This window comes from Protomyctophum bolini (genome assembly GCF_963924005.1).
Source record: "Protomyctophum bolini genome assembly, chromosome: 1".
NCBI classification, from domain to species: Eukaryota; Metazoa; Chordata; class Actinopteri; order Myctophiformes; family Myctophidae; genus Protomyctophum; species Protomyctophum bolini.
In genome coordinates this window covers 52,164,119-52,191,937 of record NC_137862.1, presented here as the reverse complement: position 1 = coordinate 52,191,937, position 27,819 = coordinate 52,164,119, and the positions used below count along the sequence as shown (strand labels likewise).

At 41.5% G+C, this 27,819-nt stretch overlaps 1 protein-coding gene across 1 annotated transcript in view; it reads left to right on the top strand.

Annotated features, from left to right (window-relative positions):
• kcnq1.1 (potassium voltage-gated channel, KQT-like subfamily, member 1.1) overlaps positions 1 to 11,976 on the top strand; it is a gene marked incomplete at both ends in the record, with an annotated part of 65,846 nt that extends 53,870 nt beyond the window's left edge. Inside the window, 5 exons of the mRNA XM_080771460.1 lie at positions 858 to 933; positions 3,188 to 3,282; positions 5,228 to 5,274; positions 5,368 to 5,429; positions 11,692 to 11,976. Coding sequence (XP_080627586.1) covers positions 858 to 933; positions 3,188 to 3,282; positions 5,228 to 5,274; positions 5,368 to 5,429; positions 11,692 to 11,976 — 565 coding nt within the window. The remainder of the gene's footprint in view (positions 1 to 857; positions 934 to 3,187; positions 3,283 to 5,227; positions 5,275 to 5,367; positions 5,430 to 11,691) is intronic.
• Between the last annotated feature and the right edge of the window lie 15,843 nt (positions 11,977 to 27,819).

Genomic DNA, 27,819 nt, shown 5'->3' with positions numbered 1-27,819 from the left:
ACTTTGAAGTTTTAACTTAGTTTGCATAGGAAGTGATATAAAATAAATGAACCTCAAATATCGAAATAATGAATCGAGCAACTTAAAACCTGTCTGGGTTTGCTCACAAAAAGCCTGTGTATAGTTGATAAGATGAACCCAACCATGTTTCAAAGGGACATATATTCCTTGAAGTGTTCAGTTTATCTAATACATCTGAAAAGCCCTCAGAAAAGCCCTTCAGTGTACACCTCAGGATTGGAATTCTAGAGTTCAGTATACGTTTGGGTGCGACGAGAGGAAAGGAGGTGCCGACAGTTGCAATGCCTCATATTTCATCAGTTCTTTAATTAGACCTGAGGACGATTCTACTTGAAAAACCCATGTTTCTACTGTATGTCAATGGTTCTCAAACATTTTCATGTCAAGGACCCCCAAAGATATATGTAATTGGCCGCCGAACCCCATCTGAAAATATGTTGTTCCAGGGACCTCAAAGAAGCAAAGATACGAGTTAAAAACGTTCGCTCTGAAAGAATATATATATATTCAAAGATTTGCACCACATTTTCAAACATAGCAGATCTACAAGCTCGTAGCCCAGCATACCGGGTATTTTACACTGGCTGTCTTCTACCTCCCAGCCAGTGTAAAACACCCGGTAACCTGAGACCTCTCGTGGCTTATTGCTTAATTAGAATATACATATAGCTATTAAAGTAGTGTCTCAAACTTTTTAGTGTCAAGCGTATATGTGGCTGCTGACCCCCCACTGGAAATGTTTTGTCCTAGTATAGGGACCCCCAGAATTGGAAGATTTGTGTAACAACTTGCGTAACTATACCGCTCAAAATAACAGTCTCACTCTGTTCACACAGGATGACCGAGTCCCACAGGAGAGCCATCCGTGTCATCCAGAGAATGAGATACTTTGTGGCTAAGAAAGGTTTCCAGGTGAGCATTAAACCCATTCTGACCCGAGATCAGATTCATACGAGGTTTCCACTGGACACACACTGGTCTGATTAACCCATTCTGACCTGAGATCAGATTCTAAAAAATGTCAGTCGCTCTTCGATTTTTCAAAAATAGCAGAACTACAAGCTCGTAGCGCGCCACTCGGTGGCGCGCTACGAGCTTGTAGATCTGCTATTTTTCAATAGCTAAAGCATAACGTGATGCTAACACCAAAATGGGTTCCTGTTCAGAATGGGTTAAAAAAAAAAGGTCTTCTAATCCTTATCACTGTAGTCCTTCTTCTTCTGTCTGTCATTTCCACTCATTAATTGGCCTGCTCTGGGGATGATAAATCTGTTAGCTATGACTTTGCAAAGTTATACTGCATGATATTAGTCATCAAGACTTTTTTGTATTTAATTCATCATTCCATCTTGTATTTAACAATTTAGACCTGCACGCACGCACGCACGCACACAAACACACAGACAGACACACACACACATGCACACACACACACACACACACACACACACACACACACACACACACACACACACATAGAAGAGGGGGCACCTCAATGTAAAACTTGCTATTTTTAAACCAAATTAAGTTAATTTGGGACACATTATAATTGAACATCCATGGTACATCATTGTCAGACTTAAATGTACCATTAAACTTCTTGTTTATGACCAAAATGATTGGATGCACAGGCTTTGTAGCCATGTCTTTGCAACTATAGAAATCACTAATCATTTCCAAATCGAGGCGCCCTGCACTCTTTCATAGAGAACCGAAGTCTGACGTCACTTTCAGTAGAGGGCGCCAAAGTCCACACGTTCGTGTGTTTTTTTATTTGTATTGAAATCCCCATATAAGAACTGTGTTTGAAAAATAAACCGATCATCCCGGCCTTTCTGTCAGGGGGGTGGCTGTGCGTCGTTAATGATGTCCATTAATATTTGATACAGCCAGTTTCTGGAGAAAATTGAATTAATGTGGCCGCAAAAGCCTTGAAACTACAAGGGTATGAAAGCAATGTCGCTGCTAAGTCACGCCCAGCTGTCGACACATTGCGTTCCTGAGATTCCTTGTTGACGTAAGCTCAGCTGCCAGTGACTCGACTCCACGAAACATTAAATATAAAGAACAGAATTAACATGTCAGTTTCTGTTGTGCGACGGGCAGCTGCAGCCACTCCGCCTACCCGGAAATGTAGTCTCTGGGTTGTGTTACTCTTTGGGTATATTTGTACATTTCCACCTTCAGTCGATGCTTCATAACCATTTGAGTGAAAATGCCGGGATGATCGGTTTATTTTTCAAACACAGTTCTTATATGAGGCGATCTAAAATCCCCGATTAATTAATTAGATTGCGATTTCAGTGCAAATAAAAAGTACACGAACCTGTGAACTGGCGCCCTCTACTGACAGTGACGTCAGGACTTCGGAGCTCTATAGCGCCTACACTTCCTGTTAGCCACCTGTAGACAGTGTTGATTTCGTCGACTAAAACTAAGACGAAATGTTCGCCGACTAACTTTTTTCACTGACGAAAACTAAATGGAAACTAAATGAAAACTAAGCTATGATGACTAAAACTAAGACTGAATACATTGACACTTTCGTCAACAAATAAAAACTAGACTAAAATGTTAGGAAGGGACTAGTGGACAAGACTAGAGATCCAGTATAAGTCATTTTACACTTGGTTACATGCTGAAAATAGCAGATCTACAAGCTGACAACACGTCGCGCTGTGACCCGTTGTCAGCTTGTAGATCTGCTATTTACAGCAAGTGCAAAATCAGCCATTACGACGGCATTAACCTAGCATCATGTTATGCTTTAGCTATTGAAAAACAGCAGATCTACAAGCTCATATAGCCACCGAGTGGCGCGCTACTTAAAAGGTCTTTAAATAAATACTTTTTGAAATGTCTATGGGGACAAATGCATTGGGATTAATTTCCTGGGCCTGGCGCCGTCATGAAAGGGGGCGGGACTGCGACACTCTATAGCACAGCGCTCAAAGAGGTTTTGACGCCTCAGGTGTGGCTGCAGCCATTGCTAAACAAAATGGCATGCGTTGGAATTAGTCTGATGCTTTGCATACACATGCAGCTTCAGGCCTTTGTGAATGTTTTTAAACACCAAAACATTATACATTACGTTTCACGGAGATATAACTGCAGGAAGATTTTGTATAAAAAAAAAAACTATCCTTTTTGCTCATATTCTATGCAGCAAGCCCGCAAGCCTTATGACGTGCGCGATGTCATCGAGCAATACTCCCAAGGTCACCTCAACCTCATGGTGAGAATCAAGGAGCTGCAGAGAAGGTGAGATGGATGGTCACCTGAACCCGGTTGTTTCTGAGCCGACCACCAGGGGGGAGACTCTGAGAATGACTTGTAAAGGCACGCTTATTCCTTATCCCTAAACGTATTTGACCTTTTTTTTACTATTTTGAAAATCATTTTAAAATAGCCGATCTACATCTACACGTTGTGAGCTTGTAGATCAGCTATTTTAACTATTTTAAATGGGGTTTTTTTTTGGGTGGGGTGGCGCAAGATATAGCCCATAATAATGTAACTTTGCACTGTGTTTACATGAATAATTAAGACACAGGGTGATTTAATCCATTAAATCAGAGCGCCCAGCGATTTATAGCAGTGGAGCACATTTAGCGACGGACAGGATGTTATCCCGGTCCGTCGCTAACACACAATAACACATAATCTTTTTTTAGAATTGGACGGAATGATTTAGATCAAGGTTTTTTAACATTTTCCGTTCTCGTCGGCTAAAATGTTGGGGAACATTTTCGATGATGTCCCAACCGGGAAAATAACATTGAGTGATATGCGCAAACAGACGCTCCCAGCCCTGTGGAGCGGCGATGCGATCGTGTTTTGATATCAATAATCTCCATCTTTTTGATCTCCGGCAGGGCGTTACTAATTGAAAAGGCGGAGAACTTCGTTCTGTGCGCTCAGGGTGTTAACCCATTTTGGGGTGGGAACCTCTTTTGGTGTTTTAAACATTATGTTATAATTTTGCTATTGAAAAAGAGCAGACCTACAAGCTCGTAGCGCGCCACCGAGTGGCGCGCTACGAGCATGTAGGTCTGCTATTTTAGAAAAATCGTGAAAATGCGCCTCAAATCTTTGAATATATACTGTATATTGTTACAGAGTGAACATTTTAATTACATTCTCTGCCTCTGGGTTGGGGTCCCTGGAACAACATATTTTCAGATGGGGGGACGACGGAGGCATTATTATTACATATCATTTTTGGGGTCCTTGACATGAAATATTGAGCACCACTGATACAGAAACATGAGGTATTTCAGAAAACTGTCGGGATTTTTTATTTATTTCGATGTCAGGCCTAAATGGGTTAAACTAGCCCATTGTGTATTCATGACCATGATTACTACGGTATATGAATGGCCTGCTAGGCAGGCTATTAATGAGGACTGCAGGGAATTGGGCACTTCCTGATTGGCGCCTGGTTGAGATTTTTTTTTAATCGTAATTTCTAAATAATTTCACGTGCACAATTGCTTCTGTCTCTGTTCTGGACATGCCGCCAAAATGTTCAGGATTTTTCCAATATTTTGAAAAACATATACTTTTGGTTGCTTTGAATGCCAGCATCAGAGTTTTGTATTCTGTGCGGGCAGCGACCGGGAGTGAGCGGGGTAGACGTGTGAGAATTTTGGCTGGTTGAAGACCAGGCGAGCTTCTCCTACATACTGATTTGTACACGGCTGTATTTTTCGTGTCTTAAGTACCAGGTCTTATTACCTATAACTTGAGTAAACTAAAGACCTGGAGGCGTGGTCAATGCCATTTGGCCACTCGGAATAGCCAAATGGCATCGATCACGCCTCCAGGTCTTTAGTTTACTCAAGTTATAGGTAATAAGACCCGGTACTTAAGACACGCAAAATACAGCCCTCAGAGTTAAACTAACGTTGAATTTACAATATACATTGGGGGTCCCAGAGATTAAAAATTGTCATTAAATGAGGGTCCGTAGACGAATGCATTTCAAACTGGGGGCGTCCGAGAAATTAAACGGGTTGAGAACCACTGCTAGAGACGTAAAAAATCTTCTCTCATGGGGGGGGGGGGGGTCCCTGGCATATCTTTTCAAATGGGGGGTCCGCGGGGCTAATTAGTGTCAATTTGGGGGTCCTTGACATGAAAAGGTTTGGGGAACCACAGCTGTAGGAAATGCGTGGTTAATGAATGCCGTGGTCTTTTCTCCTAGAATGGACCAGTCTCTGGGGAAGCTGACTTTCTTCCAGTCTGGCACAGGTACCGTACAATTTTGAACAAAGTTAACGTATGTTTCCACGCGGAAAACAGCATTTCACTGTATTGATAATTGTTACCCTTCTCCCTCTGAAGACAGGGCAAAAGACAAAGGCACGAACACAGTTGGAGCCAGGCTCTCCCGCATGGAGGACAAGGTGGGATCAATCATGCCATTTTAAAGCTCAAATCCATGGTTTCATATACCACCGATTGTTTTGGTGGTATATGGCGACACAATGAAGCTAATACGTGTACGTTTCCTGTGTTGAAAGATGCTCTCCATACAGTACATATACCGCGTTGTCTGTTCATAGTGCTCGCAACGTACAGTGCCGTATACACGACAACTACTGTGAGAGTGTGAGCCTATACATATGAATTCATATCACATTATATAATGCTATTGTAGTCCAAGTCAATGAATTATATTGTCTCTGTCGGGTGGGAAACTGATATGTAGTATGACAATAATAAAAAGATGCCAGTTTTTGGCCCGACAGCGACGTATATAAATATAATATATTCTGTACATTAAAAAAAATATATATATATGTATATATTTTTTATTTTTTATTTAACTTAACCAGTACAAACACATTGAGACTGCGTCTCTTTTACAAGTGGGAACTGGCCAAGAGGCAAATTAATATTACACTTCAATACCACGTCATAAATGTCACATTTTGGAACAGCAAATACATGTATACATGCAAACTGTATATATTCATTCGTATATATTCGGTCACGTTTCCTGGTGATGAGTGGATAACATGCTCACTGCCTGGTAGCTGGAGGATGCCAACTACAGATGAGAAACATATTATTGTCCAGTATTGCTGTAGTTCAAAGGTCATTAATCATTAATGGCAGATTTGACCGCATGTGGATCTTGGACTCCCAAGTGGCCAGACTGTGTGTGTGTGTGTGTGTGTGTGTGTGTGTGTGTGTGTGTGTGTGTGTGTGTGTGTGTGTGTGTGTGTGTGTGTGTGTGTGTGTGTGTGTGTGTGACATCAAATTATGAAGTATGATTCCATATTTTTGCTCAAGGTTTCTGTCTGATCTGGCATCCTTTCATTTCATCATAATAATGAAATGAAAGTTAAATAATGGTATAGAAATCACCCCCGTGTGAATTGAGGGGCGCTCTTTTCATCGTACATCATCATGCAGGGACATATGACGTACATTCTCCTTTGTGTAGGACAAAAATACCGTTCTGCTCGTCCAAATATATGACGTAGATTCTCCATTCATTGTCAATGGGAATTTAATCAAATCAGATCAAATCAAACATTATTTATGAAGCACATTTAAAAATTACCAAAGTGCTGTACAAGTAAAAAAAACATATAGCATCAACAACACAATCTAATAAGATCAATACATCAATATCAAGCTGGTACATAATGGATATAATAACGTAAGACACTAAGTAAGAAGTGATCAAATAAAAGGTTGGAATTTAACTAGGCTGTGACTTGAAAGCCAGGTCGAAAAGCCCTTTTGGTGTTAGCATCATGTTAACACATTGTGTGCCCTTTCAACATTTCCAAAATAGTGACCCAGGGATTTTTTTTTAATCACACAAAAAATATTATTTTCTGTTTGTTTTTTCAAAGACGTCCACAGACGTCCTGGGCACTGCATAGCCGGTAATTCCCACTACGTCTGTAGACGTCTTGGACACAAGTTGTGTTAAGCATAACGGATCTGATGTGAAGAGCCTATAATAGGGCTGCCTCTAAGCCACAGCAAAAGCACGTCTCCCCTGGTTTTAAGTAGGGCTGTTTTTGGGGGTCAATAGTGAGAGGTGTGCTGACCTCAGGGCTCTGACCGGCTTATGGTGTTCAAGAAGTTCTGCCATGTAAAAGGGGGCCAGCCCATTGAGGGATTTAAAAGCAATTATTAAAAATCTAAAATCAATCCTAAATTTGACAGGGAGCCAGTAGAGTGAGGCCAAGATAGGGGAGATATGGTCGCGCTTTTTTGTGCCTGTGAGGAGGCGTGCGTGCGGCAGCATTTTGTAGTAAACCGCAGTCGTCTGACCAAGGACTGGTCGTTGCCAGATTGTACCACAGGTCGTTTCGAGGGAAGCAATCTGATTAGTTGAAACGGCCTTCTAGCTGTGGATCAAACCAGCACCATTCACCACTTAATCAAAACAGAGCGCTAGCAAACTCGGTGGCTATAGGCTAGCTAGTTTATTAGGACATTTGTGGTCGTAGTGACTACATCTGTCATTAAAAAAGAATTCAGCGGTTTTAATGGTAACTGTTAATAATTGCAATATTACACACATAAAGCATTACAATAATCTAATCTAGAGGAAATCAAAAGCGTGAATTATAGTGTTTCAAGTTGCTTCGGGGGAAGATATGGTTTTATACTTTAGCAATCAAACGCAGCCGGAAGAAACTGGTTTTGATGCAGGAGGATATCGGCTTGTAGAATTTAAAAGAGCTGTCGATAATTATGCTAATTATGCCATTAACATGGGGACGGATGTTGGGGGTGAAAGTGCCAACAGTATGGGGGCGGGATAGGGGTGTCATGGCAGAGGATAATTATTATGGTTTTGCTGTCATTTAAGTGAAGAAAATGTGTGGCCGTCCAGATTACGATGTCATGAGGGCATAGTTTAGTAATGGTTGAAGTGATTGGAGTGGGTTGCTATTTTTGACTGTGGGTGGAATGTAGATCTGGACATCATCGGAATAACAGTGCAAAAAGTGTTTGTTTAAAGGACCACTTCACCACTTTCTTCACATCTCTTCATATAATTGGTCCTCACTAATGTCCATGATAAAACACCGCCATGTTTTCCTACTCAGTCTGTGTCTCATAGGTGGGCTTTGGGCATCTCGGAGACCCGTCCACCAGTGACATCATCAATAGGCAGATTTTTGTTTTTTTAAAACAAGATTTGTTTTAAAATGTATTTAGATTTTCTATTATCTTGAGAACGATGGCTTCAACTTTTGCATTGCAACTTTTCAGGAAAAGAAAGCCTGCCGTTTCTATTAGCTTGGATTCACCATCGGTTTCTGAACTGCCCACAGCCTTCCTATGAGACACAGACTTAGTAGGAAAAAATTGTGTTATTTTATCATGAACATTAGTTTGGACCAATTTTGAAAGTGGTGAAGTGGTCCTTTAAGACGGAAGTCTACACTAATAGCGGAATGTAGCGTCCCTCAAAAACAAATGATATGCACACGTTTGAAAGATTAGCAGTAGCACCACATAAACACACCGACACACACACACACACGTCACGTGCGTCATTCACGTCAATTCACGCGATTCGTGTTAAACCGTGTGTCATTTGCACTATTTCCCAGCATTGGTATTATTCGTCACGTCACTGGTGTCATGTGTCAATTTCGACAGTGGCATTCGCGACGCCCCGGCATGAATGAATCATTTGCATCTATTTTAGGTTGTAAAAAACAGTGTTGTTCAAGTTACTTTAAAAAAGTAATTAGTTATAGTTATAGTTACTAGTCTGAAAAAGTAACTAATTACTTGACTAGTTACTAAATTATGAAAGTAACTATAGTTACTTTACTTTACTTTCTAAAAAGATTAAGGTTTTAAAAGAATATATAAGATTTTCCAATTCAGACACATTGTTTTCAAGGAAAAGATATTCCTTAATGTCACTGCTCCAGCTGGTGAGCTCTACTCTTAACACTTATATGCCAATATTACAATATCCAAAATCACAGACAATATCTGTATAATGTCTAACGATATCGATATAATACTGATGTCCTGCCCCATGCACAGGCAGGCACCCTATGTTACCCTATGTTGACCAATCATCATCATTATGACGACGTATACATTACGCAACGTGGGTAACTACACTAACTCACCCATTGAAAACACAGTAACTATAATGGCGTTAATGATAATGAATGGGAAAATGTAAAGAGTTACATTACAAGTTACAGCAAAAAGTATGTAAAGTGACTTAATGTAAGGGCGTTAGTTCCAACACTGGTAAAAAAAACCTGCCACACTCTGGCTCTCAGAGCTGCCGACAGAGGCCACACCTGAGCTGCACTTTGCATGGGTCCTCAACCACACACACATGCGCTAAAAGTGTGAAGTCGATTGACGCTTCTCGAGATATCTGAAAGGACACACAGTCCAGTGGTGTTGTCTTTGGCAGCAAAATTTAGATTCTAGTTTTAGTCTCTTGGAATAGTTTTAATTTTAGTTTTAGTCAACATTTTAGTCACCCGGGAATGTTTTAGTGTTAGTCTGGTTTTAGTCGACTAAATCTACAGTTGATTTAGTCGACTAAAATGTGTTTTGGCGGGCCTTGATGCCGTCGTAATGTTTAGACTGTTTTTTTTTCTCCACTTGCTGAAAATAGCTGATCTACAAGCCCACAATGCGTCGCAGCGCAACGCGTCGTGAGCTTGTAGATCGGCTATTTTCAGCATGCAACTAATTGTAAAATGACGTATCTCTTGTCCACTACACGTTTTAGTCTAGTTTTTTATTTGTTGACGAAATTGTCAGTGTATTTATCAGCCCGACGTACTGAAAAATAACTCTCACTGTCTTCAAATGCAGTGAAATACTTCATTATAAGGGATTAATAACGTTACTGTTCATTCTATGCGAACTTCGTCAGGCTATCGTAGCCCGATAAATTATTATCATTTGTTTTAAATTTAAAAAAAAACATTTTTGGAATATTTAATGTAGGAAAAGAAAATGGGATTTTTACTCAAGTTGTCAAACTACATAGCCTGCATGAAGACATCTGTACACATTGGGGGAACCCCTTTTGGTGTTTTAAGCATTATTATGTTATGCTTTAGCTATTGAAAAATAGCAGCCCTACAAGCTCGTAGCGCTGCACTCGGTGCCGCGCTACGAGCTTGTAGCTCTGCTATTTTTGAAAAATCGTGAAAATGTGGTGGATATCTTTTGAATATATTCTTTCAGAGCGAACGTTTTTAACTCAAATCTCTGCTTCTGGGGGGGTGGGGGGGGGGGCGTCCCTGGAACAACATATTTTTAGATTGGGGTCCTCGGCCAAATACAGATAATTCTGGGGCTCCTTATGGACATGAAATAGTTTGAGAACCGCAACTGACATAGAGAAACATGAGGTTTTTCAGAAACTGTCATGGATTTAGAAGGCATTTTGTAGAATCGTCCTCGGGTCTAAATGGGCGCCACTGGGCACAAAGTATACGTGTGTGACGTTAAGTCCAGCTCAGTGTACCTTGTGGTTAGAGCGTTCGCCCTGAGACTGGGGGAGGCCGGGGTTCAATCCCCGGGGCCGGCCGGGTCTTACCAAAGTCTCTGCAGGGACTCAGCATCAAGGGTTGGATTGGTTGTATAAGTACCTGTGACATATTATATAGCGTCATGTCCAGGGGGTGTATACTTGTATATAATGTCCAGGGTGTTGTGCTTATATACATCAAGCTGCCTTATACGCAACACAGAAACTGGAGATATAATGTCGGGCTCCTTTTCTGTCATCGCTAAACCTCCTTATCCCTAAACTTCTTTATTTTGAAAAAAAACATTTTTGAATAGTTCAACTATAGCCAATCTACATTGACACGTTGCGAGCTTGTAGACTGGCCATTTTAACGATTCAAAAATGTTTTGCAAAATAGTAAAAAGAAGTGGTTACTGTACTGTACTGTACTGTACAGTCAGACACAGAGTCCCAGTCTATGACATCAGGCATCTATGATGTCGGTACCAATTTGTTACTGGCCGGGCAGAAACAAACCTCTTATCTCTTTTCTATTTCAACTTCTTGTGGGGGTTTTTTCTCGTAAATTAACGCTCTATATAGTTGATCATATTACAGCATCGTGCAAAAGTATCAAAAGTATAGCAGATCTGCAAGCTGGAAGCACGGGGTGATATTGAAGCAATGGAAAAGCATTAAAAAAGTGTTTCTGACAAAACTAACTCAACTAACTCCATGAATTGTTGACTAAAGCAGCTAACTCCACCCGCCCCTCTCATGCAAGTAATTGACAATATATATAAAGTGAAAGTCACAATATCAACTAATTGTATTATGTAACACTCATCGCTTTGCTTTGTTTAAAAAATGATAAGGTTTTCATCATTTGCTGAAAAATGTGGGTCTATATTTTTCATTTCCTGAACAATAAACATTTCGGAGTTAGCCGCGTGGTTTCCGCACAACCGCTAGAGATGTGTACTCGGGAGACTTTTTGGCATCTCACCTCCACATTCGGTGCCATTTATCCAAAGAAACAAGACATCCAAATGCATTTCAATAAGTGCGGAAAAAGCATTTTCGAAGCAAGGCCAACGTGCACTATATAGCCTGTGTACATTTTCTACTGTGCTTCATTTGACTGCATTTCTACTTTTTTACTTGTATTTTTTTCCGGCACATAGATAACACGCATGGACCAGTGTCTGAACCGCATCGCCGACACCCTGCTCACCCTGCTTGCCCAGAGAGGGGGGGCAGGGGGGGAGGAGGGGGGGAGGGGGGACGCAGGAGGGGGAGGAGCCAGGGTGATACCGGGCGCAGGACGGAGGAGGAGCTTCACCGTCCTCCCCAGCCATGAGGACAGCCTCCCCAGCTATGGGCAGCTCTCTACGGACGCCTCGCCTGCTCCTGACGCCAGCAGATCCACCTCCAACCCTCCAACCAGCCTACAGCTTCCCCAGCTATGAGCAGCTCTCTCTAGTACGGACGCCTCCCCCTCCTAAACACCAGCAGATCCACCTCCACTGCCCCCCAACCAGCCTACAGCTTCCCCAGCTATGAGCAGCTCTCTAGTACGGACGCCTCCCCCTCCTAAACACCAGCAGATCCACCTCCACTGCCCCCCAACCAGCCTACAGCTTCCCCAGCTATGAGCAGCTCTCTAGTACGGACGCCTCCCCCTCCTAAACACCAGCAGATCCACCTCCACCGCCCCTCCAACCAGCCTACAGCTTCCCCAGCTATGAGCAGCTCTCTCTAGTACGGACGCCTCCCCCTCCTAAACACCAGCAGATCCACCTCCACCGCCCCCCAACCAGCCTACAGCTTCCCCTCAACACCACCACGAGCAGCCCGGTGACGAGAGCTCCTGAAATTATGGGGGACTTTCCATGTGCAACAGAAAGTTGCGGCGCGCATGTTGCAGCGCACTCAATTCAAATCGTTCTTTTTGTTGGCCCTGCACGAGAAGCAAACGAAACCACAGAGCTGTGCCGTTTGATGCATTTCTACAGGCCCTGGTGTTATAACGCTCCCAAGTTATACTTTGAAAAGTTTTCCGAAATAGCGGGGAAAACAGCGGATCTATGAGCTTGCGACGCGTTATGAGCTTAGGGAGGAGTTTAGCTCAGAACGGGTTATTCCGGTTGCCATTTTCCTGCCTATACCAGTAGGCTATAGTCGTAGGCTACATTTTCCAGCCTCACTGTGGGGACGTATACCCACTGTAGATATACAATAATTAAATAAAAACTGTGTGGTTTGGGTGTCAGGTGACAAAATAACATAACCTTGACACCTTAAACTTGTCCATTCCACCGCGAGCCGTCAGAATTATAGCTTCCATTACAGCCTCACAGTGCGTTGACTGTCGGAGATATCAATAACACCCGGCGAAGAATAATAATACCACCGTCGATCCAGAAGCCATAGAGTAGAAGAGTTGTGACAAGTCAAAGACGGGAGAGAGATGGAAGATGGTGTACTGCAGCGAACGTACGAACTACAGACTGGCAGCCAAGTAGCCTAGCATCCTACTAGCCTATACATGTAGGCAGGAATTAAGATGGCGCCCAAATAAGCCAAAAATGCTACCGAACGCGTCACTAACGCTCTCCCCCTATAGATCGGCTATTTTTTATGACGTGCCTCCCCCCATCATCAGGAGTGATTCTGGGTTAAACGTCAGGGCTGGGATTGGCCACAGGACGTACCGGGCATATTCCCGGTGGGCCGCGACCGTAGGGGGCCGCCATGATTTTTTAAGGTGATTTTTTTTTTAAAGGCAGGCATGCAGGCAGGCCAATAGGCGGCAGGCCACCAGGAAAGGTTCCGGGGCGTGCTGCCATTCTGCCAGTGCCATCATAAAAATTTCACTGTGTACCTGTATCAGTGAGTGACAAATAAACCCTCTACAAAGGGTTGTGTAGTTAGTTGTCTGTTGGTTTGTATCATTTATGTTGTTCTGTAAAAGTGGTGGTATTATTAGGGGCTTGTTTGTTTGTGTGTGCCTCGACGGAGCGGGCGGTAGAGTTTCTGCTATCTGCGCGCTGGTTGTGGTGGGGCCGGTCTGGGCCAAATTTTTGTCCCTAAACGTTCATGGTGGAAAATGTTCCCTGTCTGTTGTGGTTTGTAACGCCTCCCCTCCCCGCAATATCCCAGCATGGACTCACCCCACCCTTCTCCCCCACTCCCACCCCCCTCTCTGGGTGATTGAGCTCTGGTCTGACACCGTAACAATTCTTCTACATACTATATAGTGTAAAGGATGCGGAATACGGTAACATATGCAGGTGGAGCGAGATCAATTCGTGGCGGCTACGACTCGCCACGACCTATTTTTTTACGCCATGGCGTATTCTTCATTATCCGCCATGGCAGAACAGAATCCGCTGTGGCGAGTACAGAATCCGCCGTGGCGAGTTGATCAATTCGTGGCGGCGCGCGACTCGCCACGACCTATTTTTTTACGCCATGGCGTATCCTTCATTATCCGCCATGGCAGAACAGAATCCGCCATTGTTTATTTTTTTTTTGCGTGCCGTGGTGCAGGTTATTTGTCCTAGTAGTACAATTCTCGGAATTATTTCATCCTCTTCTAGCGTAACGGTTAGCGCTCTCGCCCCTATAGTCAAGGCACCGTGCGGACCCAGGTTCGATTCTTGCAAAAAGCAAACTTTTTTTTTTTTAAGTTCTTTTTTTACCCGTACATACAGTGTGTGTGCGTGCGTGCGTATACAGTGTGCGTGCGTGTATGCGTGCGTATACAGTGTGTGTGTGTGTGTGCGTGCGTGCTTCATCGTATTTATTATTATTATTATTATTATTAATATGCAGGTAATAATAATAAATACGATGAAGCACGCACGCACGCACACACACACTGTATACGCACGCATACACGCACGCACACACACTGTATGTACGGGTAAAAAAATAACTTTAAAAAAAAAAAGTTTGCTTTTTGCAAGAATCGAACCTGGGTCCGCACGGTGCCTTGACTATAGGGGCGAGAGCGCTAACCGTTACGCTAGAAGAGGATGAAATAATTCCGAGAATTGTACTACTAGGACAAATAACCTGCACCACGGCACGCAAAAAAATAAATAAACAATGGCGGATTCTGTTCTGCCATGGCGGATAATGAAGGATACGCCAATGGCGTAAAAAAATAGGTCGTGGCGAGTCGCCACCGCCACGAATTGATCAACTCGCCACGGCGGATTCTGTACTCGCCACGGCGGATTCTGTTCTGCCATGGCGGATAATGAAGAATACGCCATGGCGTAAAAAAATAGGTCGTGGCGAGTCGCTGCCGCCACGAATTGATCAACTCGCCACGGCGGATTCTGTACTCGCCACGGCGGATTCTGTTCTGCCATGGCGGATAATGAAGAATACGCCATGGCGTAAAAAAATAGGTCGTGGCGAGTCGCCACCGCCACGAATTGATCTCGCTGTCTCTCAACATATGGCTCAGAACTTATCCGGCATTTTTACTATTATTTATCGTATTGTAATTATATTGTATTGCATTTGAAAGACGATGGTTTAGCTGGAAATTATGTCCATGATTTGTATTTTATTTTGGTCTTTTTTTTTTCTCTCTCTCTGCATTGCACTTGAAATTCATGAAGGTAGACGTTATTGTCATTGACAACAACATCATAAACTACTGTGACAATCTCCTATACTGTATGTGATGTGTTTTTAGAAATAATTGATATAATAATTTTTATTGCATTCATTTTGGGGTCAGCGGTTTTTTGGGGTGAGTTCAAATTAGACGTATGTCGTGATGTATTGATTGATCGATTGTTTTGTAAAGTCTCTGAAATAGTAACTGAAATAAATTAAATTGCGGTATGTAATTTCGTAACACATAGATCTGGTCCATAGCTCTAATTATGCCTTTTCAAAGGCATTAGAGCTATGGATCAGAGCTATACGTAACACACATGTTTATCAAGGTTAATAAAACGGACAACGCGTTGCATTTTTAACCTTAATCTGTCATTCTTTTGTGAAGAGAAAACGTAATCTGACATAAAACTAAGTACTTTTACTTAAGCACTGTACTTAAGTACAATTTTGAGGTATTTTACTTGAGTATTTCCAACTTCCCAGTAGGCCTACTTTTACTTTTACTCCACTACAATTATTTTATTACAAAAATTGTACTTTTACTTTATCGAATGAAATGAAAATCTCCAAAGTAACTAGTAACTACATTTTTCATATAATTGTAGTTACTAGTTACTTTGGAGATTTTAATTTTGAATAGAAAACATACATTAACCACTTCAACCCTATACATTTCGGCCATTTGAAAATAGCCGATTTACAAGCTCTCAATGCGTCGCAACGCGACGCATCGAGAGCTTGTATATCGGCTATTTTCAATAGATGTTCTACACATTTTTAACTTGTGAAATGGCACATTCTGCAATATGAATACTTTTACTTTTAATACTGTAAGTACATTTTGATGCCGATACTTTTGTACTTTTACTCAAGTAGGCCTGTACATTATCAATTCCGCACTTTTACTTGTAACGAAGTATAGTTCTAAATTGTAAAAGTACTTTTTCCACCAATGCGCAGTGCACTGGTGGAAAGCAAGTATACATTTATTTACTCAAGTACTGTACTTGAGTAAAAAACTGTCGGGGTTGCTCACAAAAGCCCAAGTAAGACGTTAGAATTACTCCAAACCTTTTTGAAAATGAAAAATCCCTTCAAAATAAGTATAAGTATATGTATGTTTAGTTCTGTCTAATCAAAAATAGCAGATTATATACACATTCACAATGCATAGCATTACAATGCGTTATTGTGAGTTTGTAGATCTGCTAATATTTTCTCTGGACTTAATTCGCTCCAGAATAGGGATGCTCTGTTCTGGGAGTTGAATTATATTTTTCTAACAATGGTTGAACTTTTCTCTTCATGTGAGAGGCGAGCACCCTGAAGCATCCCATAAATCTATTTTAGGGGGGCAGATAGTTTATAAGACTCTCCACACACACAGCTGACTTGGCGGGTGTTTGGGGGGGGGGGGGGGGACGGACGACGACAGCATAGCTAATGCAGTGGTCTTTTAGTCAGGTGACCTCTCGGGGCAGCAGATGGTTGACCTCATCCCCACTGACCCATTGGGGCATTCCTCCACAGAGAGCAGCAGCAACCCCAAAGATGGCCATCTGGACTCTGGGCCTTCTGCCTCTTGTGTCTTCCCCAACAATGGAGCAGCGCCACACCTCCTTAAGTGTGCTAAGTGTGGATGGGCCTTTGTGCCGGTATAAAGGTGGCTGGGGGGGGGGGGGAGAAGAGCATTGTTATGGTGCAGTGTTGCCATGTCCTCTTATTATAAGGGGTAGAGTTGCTGGATGGTATAACCGCAAGGTTGCTAGTTTGAATCCTGTGGGCTCCCCCGGAGTCAAATTAATTGATGCACAGACTATGTAAAGCGCCTTGGATAAAGGCTTGTTTATCTTTAAAGTTTTTTGTAGATATTGGTATAGTTGTGGGCCACATTTTTTATATTTTTATTCAAACCAACAGTTCTCAAATATGTACATGTCACGCACCGCCAACAAATGTGTCCCTAATACCCCACCCCATCTGAGAAAATGAGAAAAGAAAATGTGCCGGGGAGAGCCCATACCAGAGTTGTATTGTTAAAATGTTAAAATCGTCCCGAAATATTCCACATTTTCGTCTTTTATTTTATTTGTAATAGCTGATCTGCAAGCTCACACAATGCGTCGCGAACAGCCGACGCATAATGTTTTTTTTGCATATTTCTCTTGCATGATCTGGCAACACGAGGGATTGAAAGGCTTTGGGTTGTTTCTCCTATTTGTGCTGTTCAGGGATTCAAAAGGCTTTCTTTGTCCACAGAATACTCATATATCTGTGGTGGATAGACTTCACTAGTATAGCCTAATGCTAATGCCCAACGTATTAAACGGATATTTCACTTTCAAATAAAATAAAATAAATATCCCTTTAAAGGAGAATTCCATGTTAGAAGGCTTCCTTACACCTTTATTTCTACCTCCCCAGAGGTCCAGGTGTTATTTTGTGCAAAAGTGCATTATTGGCTATTTCCCCTATAAAGCCCTCAATGGGGGTTTTTGTGCTAACTCCCTTATTTTCATCAAAAGAAGTATAGTAAAGTGTGCCACTTGGGATACTATTTACATTATGAAGAGAGGATTTTTTTTTAAGTGATTTTTGAGCGATGGAAATAAGCGAATTAGCACAACACACCGATGCCCCATTCAATTAAATGTAATTCAATGCAATTAATTGAGGGCTTATGGTAGGCGAAATAGCCAATAATGCGCTTTTGCACAAAATAACACCTGGACCTCTTTGGTGGGGACGTAACGACTACAAATAAAGGTAAGAAAGCCTTCTAGCCTTTAAGTATAATTATGTAATGACAAAAATAAAGTCTCAAGGCACTGCGTCAAGAAACGATTGCAGCAGAGAAGGTTCTGAAATGTCATGGAAATGCAACCTTATATATTCTGAGAATGTCATAACATGAATATGTTTATTATTTGGGAGAAAAGAAAACAATAATGAAAAACGATTTTAAAAAAAACTGCACACCAGAATGCTGCTCCCGTTGTGGGTTAATTTACTGGTATAAGGTTTGGAGCCGCGAGGCTCTTCGTCAGACTTTATACTCTGTTGTTTATTATGTTAGAAATATGATGAAATATACAGACAAAAATAATGAGAAAGGTATATGTGTAACTAGGAGAGCCCTATAGTATATGTGTAGAAGAGCCCTATTGGGCTCATTATACAAAGAAGTCCTCCCCTAGAAAAAGAGAAAATAATAGGTGAACATTCCCCCGAAATTAGCAGATCTACAAGTTGGGAGCTTTGTAGATTGGTGTTTTCGGCCAAGAGATTTGTTGTAGAGGGGGGCAAAAGGAACAGACCGAGTATAAACCCCTGTGGGATACTGCAAGCTAATGAAATACAATGGCTTTAATATGTTTATAAGTATAAACACTGTAACAGTAAACTGCCCTGTGATGAATTTACACACTGTTTGCGTTGTATGGGTCATTGATTTAACAAAGACTTTTTTGGATTACTAACACATTGTTATAAGTTACATGCATTATTGTGCTATTTTGCTATACTAAGGAATAATAAAGGCTACACATCCCCTTTTGCTTTTGACCATATTATTTGCTATATGCATTGTATATATTTATAGTTAAAACAGATGTACTGTATTGCGATGACTTATAGGTTAAGTCGCTTAAGTTGTTGCATCTCAAACTATACTGTCTGAGTAAGTGAGCTGGTATATAATCCAAAAATCAGCAATATTAGGAAGGAAGGAAATTTAGGTAATTTTGAAAAATTATTTCTCTCAAAACAAGAATTTGATAAATGCGTGGAACACCAGCACAGTGTTTTACTGTACTGAATATGTAAAATATGTTGTTCCAGGGGACCTTCCCCCAGAAGCAAAGATTTGAGTTAAAAACTTTGGCTCTGAAAGAAGAAGATATATTCAAAGATTCACGCCCACATTTTCACGATTTTTCAAAAGTGGCGCGCTACGAGCTTGTAGGTTTTATCATAACATAATGTTTAAAACACCAAAAAGGGCTTCCCGCCCAAAAATATAGGATCACAATGATTGTAACCACTTCCAGCTGCTGAATGTATTTATTTATCGGTCTCTCCATGAGTCTCCTCATGGGACCAGCTGTTGGTGATCACTGATCAGTGCAGTACTGCATGTCCCCTTCATTATGCTGCGCTTGCTGTTCACCAGTGTTGTGTTTTTGGTAGGACATTTTGATTTTAGTCTCTTGAATAGCCTCCATTTAGTCACAATTTAGTCACCCCGGAATGTTTTAGTGTTAGTCTACTTTTCTACTTGCTGAATGTGAGCTTGTAGATCTGCTATTTTCAGCATGCAACAAAAGTGTAAAATGACTTATGCTGGATCTCTTGTCCACTATAGTCCCTTCCTAACATTTTAGTCTATAGTTTTTATTTGTCAATAGTGTCAATATATTTAGTCTTAGTTTTAGTCATCGTAGCTTAGTTTTCATTTAGTTTCCATTTAGTTTTCGTCAGTGAAAAAAGGTAGTCGACTGACTAATGTTGTTGTTGTTTGTTGTCTTTAATGTCCCAGTCAATGTGGTTGTTTGCAAACAAACTTCAAAAATGCACATAATGTATAGTTTTGCTTTGGGCAAAAGGGTTAATGATGATATACTATAGTGTCCTGATTAGCCTATGAAAAGGCATAGGGAATGAAAGGAAATGGATGGAGGGGAAAGGACACAGGGGGGTCAGACAGCTCAAATTAGGAACAAAGGCTGCGATTTGCAGGTGAAAAAGACGGCACACTCTGTTGTGTGGCTATTAGCCACCAAGTACCAACCAACCAACCAGCCCGACGCTGTAGCCAGATGGCCTATCAGTTCCTTATTGCATGCACTCTCTGCACCAGTGTTGTTTTTGGCGCAGCAACATTTGGATTTCAATAGTTTTCATTTGGTTTCAGTCACATTTTAGCCACCTGGAATGTTCTAGTGTTTTAGTCTATAGTTTTAGTCGACTCGATGTCATGAGATTTTAGTCGACTGAATCGACAGTTGATTCAGTCGACTAAAATGTGTTTTGGCGGGCCTTGATGCTGTCTTAATGACAGTTTTTTTGTTGTTGTTTGTTTTTTTACAAACAAAATAGCCAATCTACAAGTTCACAACGTTGAACGTTGTGAGCTTGTAGATTTGCTATTTTCAGCATGCAACCAAGTGTAAAATGACTTATCTCTTGTCCACTAGTCCCTGCCTAACATTTTAGTCTAGTTTTTATTTGTTGACGAAATTGTCAGTATATTTAGTCTAATAGCCTAGGTTTATTTACCATAGATTAGTTTTCATTTAGTTTCCGTCAGTGAAAAAAGGTAGTCGACGAAAATGTTTTGTCTTAGTTTTAGTTGACGAAATCAACTCTCTCCCTGCATGGTACCCAAAGTTCCAAACTAGTGAAAATATAATGTGAACAACTGAGGCTCAAGTCTTTAGGAGGCACATTTTTCAATTATATATCTCTGCTGTCCAAAAAGTTCATTTTCCAGGAAATTAAAAATAATATTTATTCAGGAAATTAAGAAAACCGTAGGCTTATATATATGTTTTTTTTAAAACAATACTACTGCCTCATGAAAGTTGGTAGGCCTATTGTCAGAAAATTGCATGAGAGGGGGTGGAGTTAATCCGCTGCTTTAGGAAAGACAGTTTGAGGTATGTCCAAGAATGGAGTTAGCTGGTTTTGTTAGGAGCACTTTTTATTGATTCCATAATGTATTAACCAACACACAGACGTAAAGGGTGTTCAATAGTATTGATTTACTATACTACTTTCGTCGAACACCTTTTTTCACTGACGAAAACTGAATGGAAACTAAAAACTAAGACTAAATATAGGCCTACCGACAATTTTGTCAACAAATACAAACTGGACTAAAATGTTAGGAAGGGACTGGTGGACAAGAGATCCAGTATAAGTCATTTTACAATTAGTTGCATGCTGAAAATAGCCGCTCTACAAGCCCACGTGTCACAGCGCGATGTTACGTTGTGGGCTTGTAGATCGTCTATTTTCAGCAAGTGAAAAAACTGTCGTTACGACAGCATCAAGGCCCGCCAAAATACATTTTAGGCGACTGAATCAACCATAGATTTAGTCGACTACAATCTCATGACATTTAGTCGACTAAAACTATACTAACACTAAAACATTCCAGGTGTTAAAATGTGACTAAAACTAAATGAAAACGATTCAAAAGACTATGACTAAAACTAAAATCTAATTTTGCTGCTAAAAACAACAACCTTCTTGATGTTTGAGCAGTTATTATTATAGCTAAACTAAACAACAATAACCAAAGAAGATTATTCATGACAGGCAAAACGTGTATATAGGAAAAATATTTATTCAGTCATACATAGAAAAATACTGTATATATCTTTGTCTCAATATCACAAAAAATATTAAAAAAAGGGAGGGGGAAAAAGAAAACATTCTTGTTTACACAAACAATGAACATAAAGCCAGTTTAAGAAGAAATTAAATTACATTTTAAATTAAATAAATAAAACAAAGACAATGAGAGCATTTTGCAACAGCAGACATGCCTACAGAAAATAATAATAATAATAATAATAATAATTTAACATCAAGTGCTTGCAGGCGAGCTCATCTATATCCTCTGGAAACGACTCTGGTCACTTATTATTGGCAGGATGTTCTTGATGGTTTCAGACGTTCTTCTCCGTTTTACAAAGAAATCTACGGAGAACAAAAAAGAAATGCCATTAATGTTATTGTTACACTTAATGTTACTGTTACAACAAAATACATTAGAAGTTTAAAATGTCATGTCAATTTATATAGCCATGTCTCTTATATGCCTATAATGAACCCTGCAGTAGCCTATAATGTCCGCGGACCCCCAGGGGTCCTGGAGTTGGTTTCCCCAGAAAAATAAGTAACTGACAGTTTAACCCTTATATGTATTTTATGCATTGGGCTGGCTATTCGAAAATAGCAAATGTATAAGCTCACAATAACATGTCACACATATAATATTTTTGAAACATTTGTATAAAAAAACTAAAAAAAAACTTTGCTAAGACACAAACAATATTTTCATTGTTACAACAACTTATACGTCTGTTTACCTGTAATTTTGGTGCCGTTTATTGACGCCAGCTTGGGCTTGGACGATGCTGCCTGGGAGAACGTCCTCTTCCGCCGGACAGGCATCACTTCAGCAGCGGACATCAGCACCATCATCTTCTGCGTATTGGAGACGCTGGAGCAGTTCTCCTGGTTGATAATCTCCTCCTCCAACAACGGCTCGACGGCGTTCTTCTGCAGGCGACCGCTTATGTCCTCCTCCTCCTCCGGGTTGTTCCTGCTGGACTTCTTGGAACAGACCACCGTGGTCTCCCGATAGAACGGAGCGGCGGATTCGGCCACTTCCCACTGGAAGCCGCCGCCCTGTTGTTGTTCCTCATGTCCGCCGGCGGGCAGATGAGCCTCCACCAGAGGAGCGTCGCTCTGGAAGTCGAAGTTCCAGCGGCGCGCGTCCTGCTCGGAGATGTCCCGGAGCCGCGCGCTCAGGTCCCGGCTCAGCTGCTCGTGGTCCACGGGTCCAAATAGACTCCTGCACACCCGCCCGCTGGAGCGAAGCAGCTGGGCAGCTTCTCTGGTGGTGTCGGTGGTGGTGCAGGTGGGTGGTGGTGTCCCCGAAATGATCGTCATGATGATGATCTTTTAATTCAGTCAAAGTTCAGTTTTCTTGTGCGGGGAGTTTGGGAGGATGTTATTGTATGAGTCTCGATTCCTCTGGGCTTTTTTAAATGTCACTGCTCGGTGTGGACTGTCCTTTTAAAGGGCAGTGGTTGTGTGGTGGTGGGAGCACGCCGGCTGTTGCTACACAGCAGGAAGCCCTTGTTTATTTGTTATAGCCTACCGTCCCCCATAGGCTATAGGCTTAGGGGGGGTAAACAAAAGAAGAAAGGGATAAGTGTGTGTGTGTGTGTGTGTGTGTGTGTGTGTGTGTGTGTGTGTGTGTGTGCGTGCGCGCACCCCAGTTAAGTGGACTTATACCTCTAAAGTCCTATAATAATCGTTTATATTGTTGTTGAATAGCATAACAAAGAAACAACAGAAGCCAACAGAGACAATGTTAACTGAGGATGTATGCAGTCAATATGCCGCTGGGCAGAGGTTTCTAATGCATGTGTGTGTTTTCTTTTTTTTTAATAATAATTAAAATTAACTAGTAACTAAAGTTTTCAACATTGGAGTAAAAGCTTGGTGGCGCGCTACGAGCTTGTAGATCTGCTATTTTTCAATAGCTAAAGCGTAACATAGTGCTAACACCAAAATTGGTTCCCGACCAGAATGGGATAAAACTGCAACACATACCGTATCTTCAAAACTGTGATACTTTTCAGGATCACATTTCAAAAACAGCAAAAGTAGCAGATCTGCTACTTTTTTTCCATGCTTTTGTGTGTGCCGCTGTACGGCTGTAGTATGATCAATAATAGGCCATTCATTTATGGAAAAACACACAAGGTTAGACTATAGAGATATTAATATATAATATACCCGACACCGACAGTGACAATATACTATTTCCCATGCCAGATCAAAAAGGCCTATAGAGCCCTTGCTCGCAAATACAACAACATCATTTCAATTCAATTTTTTTTATTAAAGTGTCAAATCGCAAACATGTCGTCTCAAGACGCTTTACGCAGAGCCGACAGTCCCACCCTGAGCAAAGCAATTTTGTGACAAGTCATGGCAACGGGGAAAAAACTCCCCCTTTTAATATTAACTGGAAGAGATGTCAGGCATGCAGGCAGACCCAGACAGACTCTAGGGTGGGTGGGTGGGCGGCCATCCGCCTGTGGGGTGAGAGATCCCTCTTACAAAATGTATTTTATTGTTGTTGTTGAGGGCTGTATATGCGTCACTCACTCTGCTGTTGAACTCTGGAGGTTATACTGAAAAGATTGAAAACATTACTTGCGTAAAAAAAAGCAATCCACTTCAATGCAATGTACTGTATCAACTTCTAAATTTGCATACTAATTATTAATATCTTGAAAGGTGTGTGTCTGTGAACCCACTTCATGAAACACACAGCATTATGTTGTGGTGGACTGTTTGGCAAATGGTGCATTTTATATAGCACCTTTTATCCGAGGCACTTGTAGAGAGATTGTGCATTACATTCACGCATTCACACACCTAACCTAACCCTAACCGGAAGCACGGTGCAACGCCAGTGTTGTTGTTGACAGCAAATTTTAGTTTTAGTCATAGTCTCTTAAATAGTTCTAATTTAGTTTTAGTCACATTTTAGTCACCTGGAATGTTTTAGCGTTAGTCTAGTTTTAGTCTACTACATAATCATAAGATTTTAGTCCACTAAAATCTACAGTTGATTTGGTCGAACTAAATGTATTTTGGCGGGCCTTGATCGGCTTGACGCCGTCGTGCTCGTAACGGACGCGTTGTGGGCTTGTAGATCCGGCTATTTTCAGCATGCAACTAATTGTAAAATGACTCGTAGGCCTACTGGATCTCTTGTATACACTATAGTCCCTTCCTGACATTTTAGTCTAGTTTGTATTTGTTGACGAAATTGTCACTGTTAACGATCAAAGTATTCAATCAATCTTGAGCAGGTCCATCTCTGACGTTTGTGCCTCGACACTTAATTCCTCTCCAGCTGTTCCCGAGTGGCGACCTCGTTTCCTTTCCCCTCAGGGGGGGGGGGGGGGGTTCCATCTCAGCCATGGGCTCGTCAGGTACGTGTTAACTTTGACAGCAAATTGTGATTCTCTTTAGTTTTATTCTAGTTTTAGTCGACTGAATAACATGTCTTTTTTTGTGTTTACTTTGTGTTTGTATTCCTCTTTACAGGTTAGTACAGAGTAGACAGGCAATTCAGTCAAAACTGTTTTTCTTTTCTTCTTTCTTTTCTCCCCTGTACCCCACCTTCCCCCCGTCCAGACTTGTCTTTTATAGTTGCTGTTTTTGAAATGTAATCCTGAAAAGTAACAGTTTTGCAGATACGGTATGTTGCAGTTTTATCCCATTCTGGGCGGGAACCAATTTTGGTGTTAGCACTATGTTACGCTTTAGCTATTGACATTTTTTATAGTTTTTATATTTAGCCCCATGCTCGAATGCCCCCTGTCAAAAACTGCTAAAATCCCTAAAACGAAAGAAAGCAGCAAATGAAAGAAAATGAACACTCACCTTTTAGTTTCTCTAATAACAACCTAAAATATGAACCTTGGTTGAAAAAAAACTAAAGTTGTCCTTTAATGGAATTTGGGATGAAGGAATTTAAAAAAATGTTACGGTTATCTTTTGATACTTTGTAGCGTCTACCAGAGAGAAGTAGTTCAAACTCCCTGCAGGTGGATGAGAGGGGTCGTTTGCTATCTTGACAGCCTTTTTACGAAGTACCTCCTTACAGCTTAATTGTTTCTGTCTCTTCCCAATGATTTTTGAGGCTAGGTTCACTATTCGCTGCAGCTTGCTTCTTCCTTTTACATTAAGATTGCCATATACCACAATGCCATGTTAAAAGTCAAGATTGCCTCTATCAGGTTTATTAGCTATACTTTTACTATACATTTACTATATGATGTAATCATGCAATGACATCACAACCGCATAATTGTTCTTTAAAAATACTTTTCTGATACACTAAACATTTAGTTACTTGCAACACAGTATAATGCACTGCCGTTCTTTGTTGTGGTTTATTTTGGGGGCGTTCAAATTCAATCTGTATCTAAAAAAATACTTGTGGGTTTATTAGACGAAGCTGTCAATATTACCATTTTTATTAAAAAAAACTATTATTATTTAAAATATACAATAAAAAAAAAAAAATCATCTGGGGACCCCCTGGCCTTGGGTAGCACTGTTCTATGTTTATGTAGAGGCATCGGCGCCCCCCAGAGCGTGGACGGAGGACTGCAGGAGACAGAGATCCAGAGAAGGAGACAAACAGGCAGTGCAGTCGGAGCTGCGCGGTGGCTCAGGCGATTTGGACACGGCCAAATATGACCTGACCGTGGACAATTACTGCTGTTACGGGACAGGGACGGGGGGGACGGGGGGGGGGGGGTGGGAGGGGGGCTGCATGCAGCCACAACTTAAAGCTCCTCTCCTCCCCATGTGCGCTCGCGTCTCCTTCACCTTCCTATAGTGCTAAAGGGCTTATTGCAAAACACACCCGCACACTTTGCTAAAAGGTTCAACACAATTCAACTGTGGAACGTGCGTGGCCTGCCTGCCTGCCTGCCTCCTTCCCTGCCTGCCTGCCTGCCTGCCTGCCTGCCTGCCTGCCTGCCTCTCTCCATCCCTGCCTGCCTGTCTCCCTCCCTCCCTGCCTGCCTCCCTCCCTCCCTCCCTCCCTGCCTCCCTCCCTCCCTCCCTCCCTGCCTCCCTCCCTCCCTCCCTCCCTGCCTGCCTCCCTGCCTGCCTGCTCGCCTCTCAGTGGAGATGAATTACTAGACGGGTCGGCCGCTTCCAGTGTGAAAAGGTCTTAACCCATTCTGGACGAGATAACCCCTTTCGGTGTTTTAAGCGTTATGTTATACTTTTAGCTATTGAAAAAAATAGCAGATCTACAAGCTCATAGCGCGGCATACCTTGTAGGTCTGCTATTTTTGAAAAATCGTGAAAATGTGGCACAAATCTTTGAATATATAATTCTTTCAGAGCGAATGTTTTTTAACTCAAATCTTTGCTTCTGGGAGGTCACTGAAACAACATATTTTCAGATGGGAGTGGGATGGCGGCCAATTTCATATATTTGTGGGGCTCCTTATGACATGAAAATGTTTGAAAATCACTGACATATACAGTAGAAACCTGAGGATTTTCAGAAAACTGTCAGGATTTATAGAAGGCATTTGTATAGAATCGTCCGCAGGTCTAAAGGTCTTAACCCATTTTGCGCGGGGACCTGTTTTGGTGTTAGCATTACGTTATGCTTTAGCTATTGAAAAATAGCAGATCTACAAGCTCATAGCGTGCCACCGAGTGGCGCGCTACGAGCTTGTAGGTCTGCTATTTTTGAAAAATCGAAGAGCGACTGACAGAAGACATTTCTTAGAATCTGATCTCAGGTCAGAATGGAAAACTGTCAGGATGTATAGAAGACATTTTTAGAATCTGATCTCAGGTCAGAATGGAAAACTGTCAGGATGTATAGAAGACATTTTTAGAATCTGATCTCAGGTCAGAATGGGTTAACACTGACCCACAGATGAACTGTATAGTGTGCGGACGGTTCCAGGATGATCAATTCTTCCCACCCCGCTCCATCCATTTTGGTGCTCATGCCTGTCAGGCTGCAGAAACCTCTTATCTCCAAATGTTAATACTTCTTGTGCTTATATATATACACGTTGTAAATGATACTGTACTCACTCGATCACGCTACAGCGCCACACAAAAGTCCAAAAGTGGACCGCGTTTTGAGCTTCTCGATCTGCAGCTCTCTTTGTTTTAACCCATTCTGACCTGAGATCAGTTTCTAAAAATGTCTTCTACATCCGATTCCTGACAGTTTTCATTCTGACCTGAGATCAGATTCTAAAAATGTCTTCTACATCCTGACAGTTTTCCATTCTGACCTGAGATCAGATTCTAAAAATGTCTTCTATACATCCTGACAGTTTTGCATTCTGACCTGATAAGAT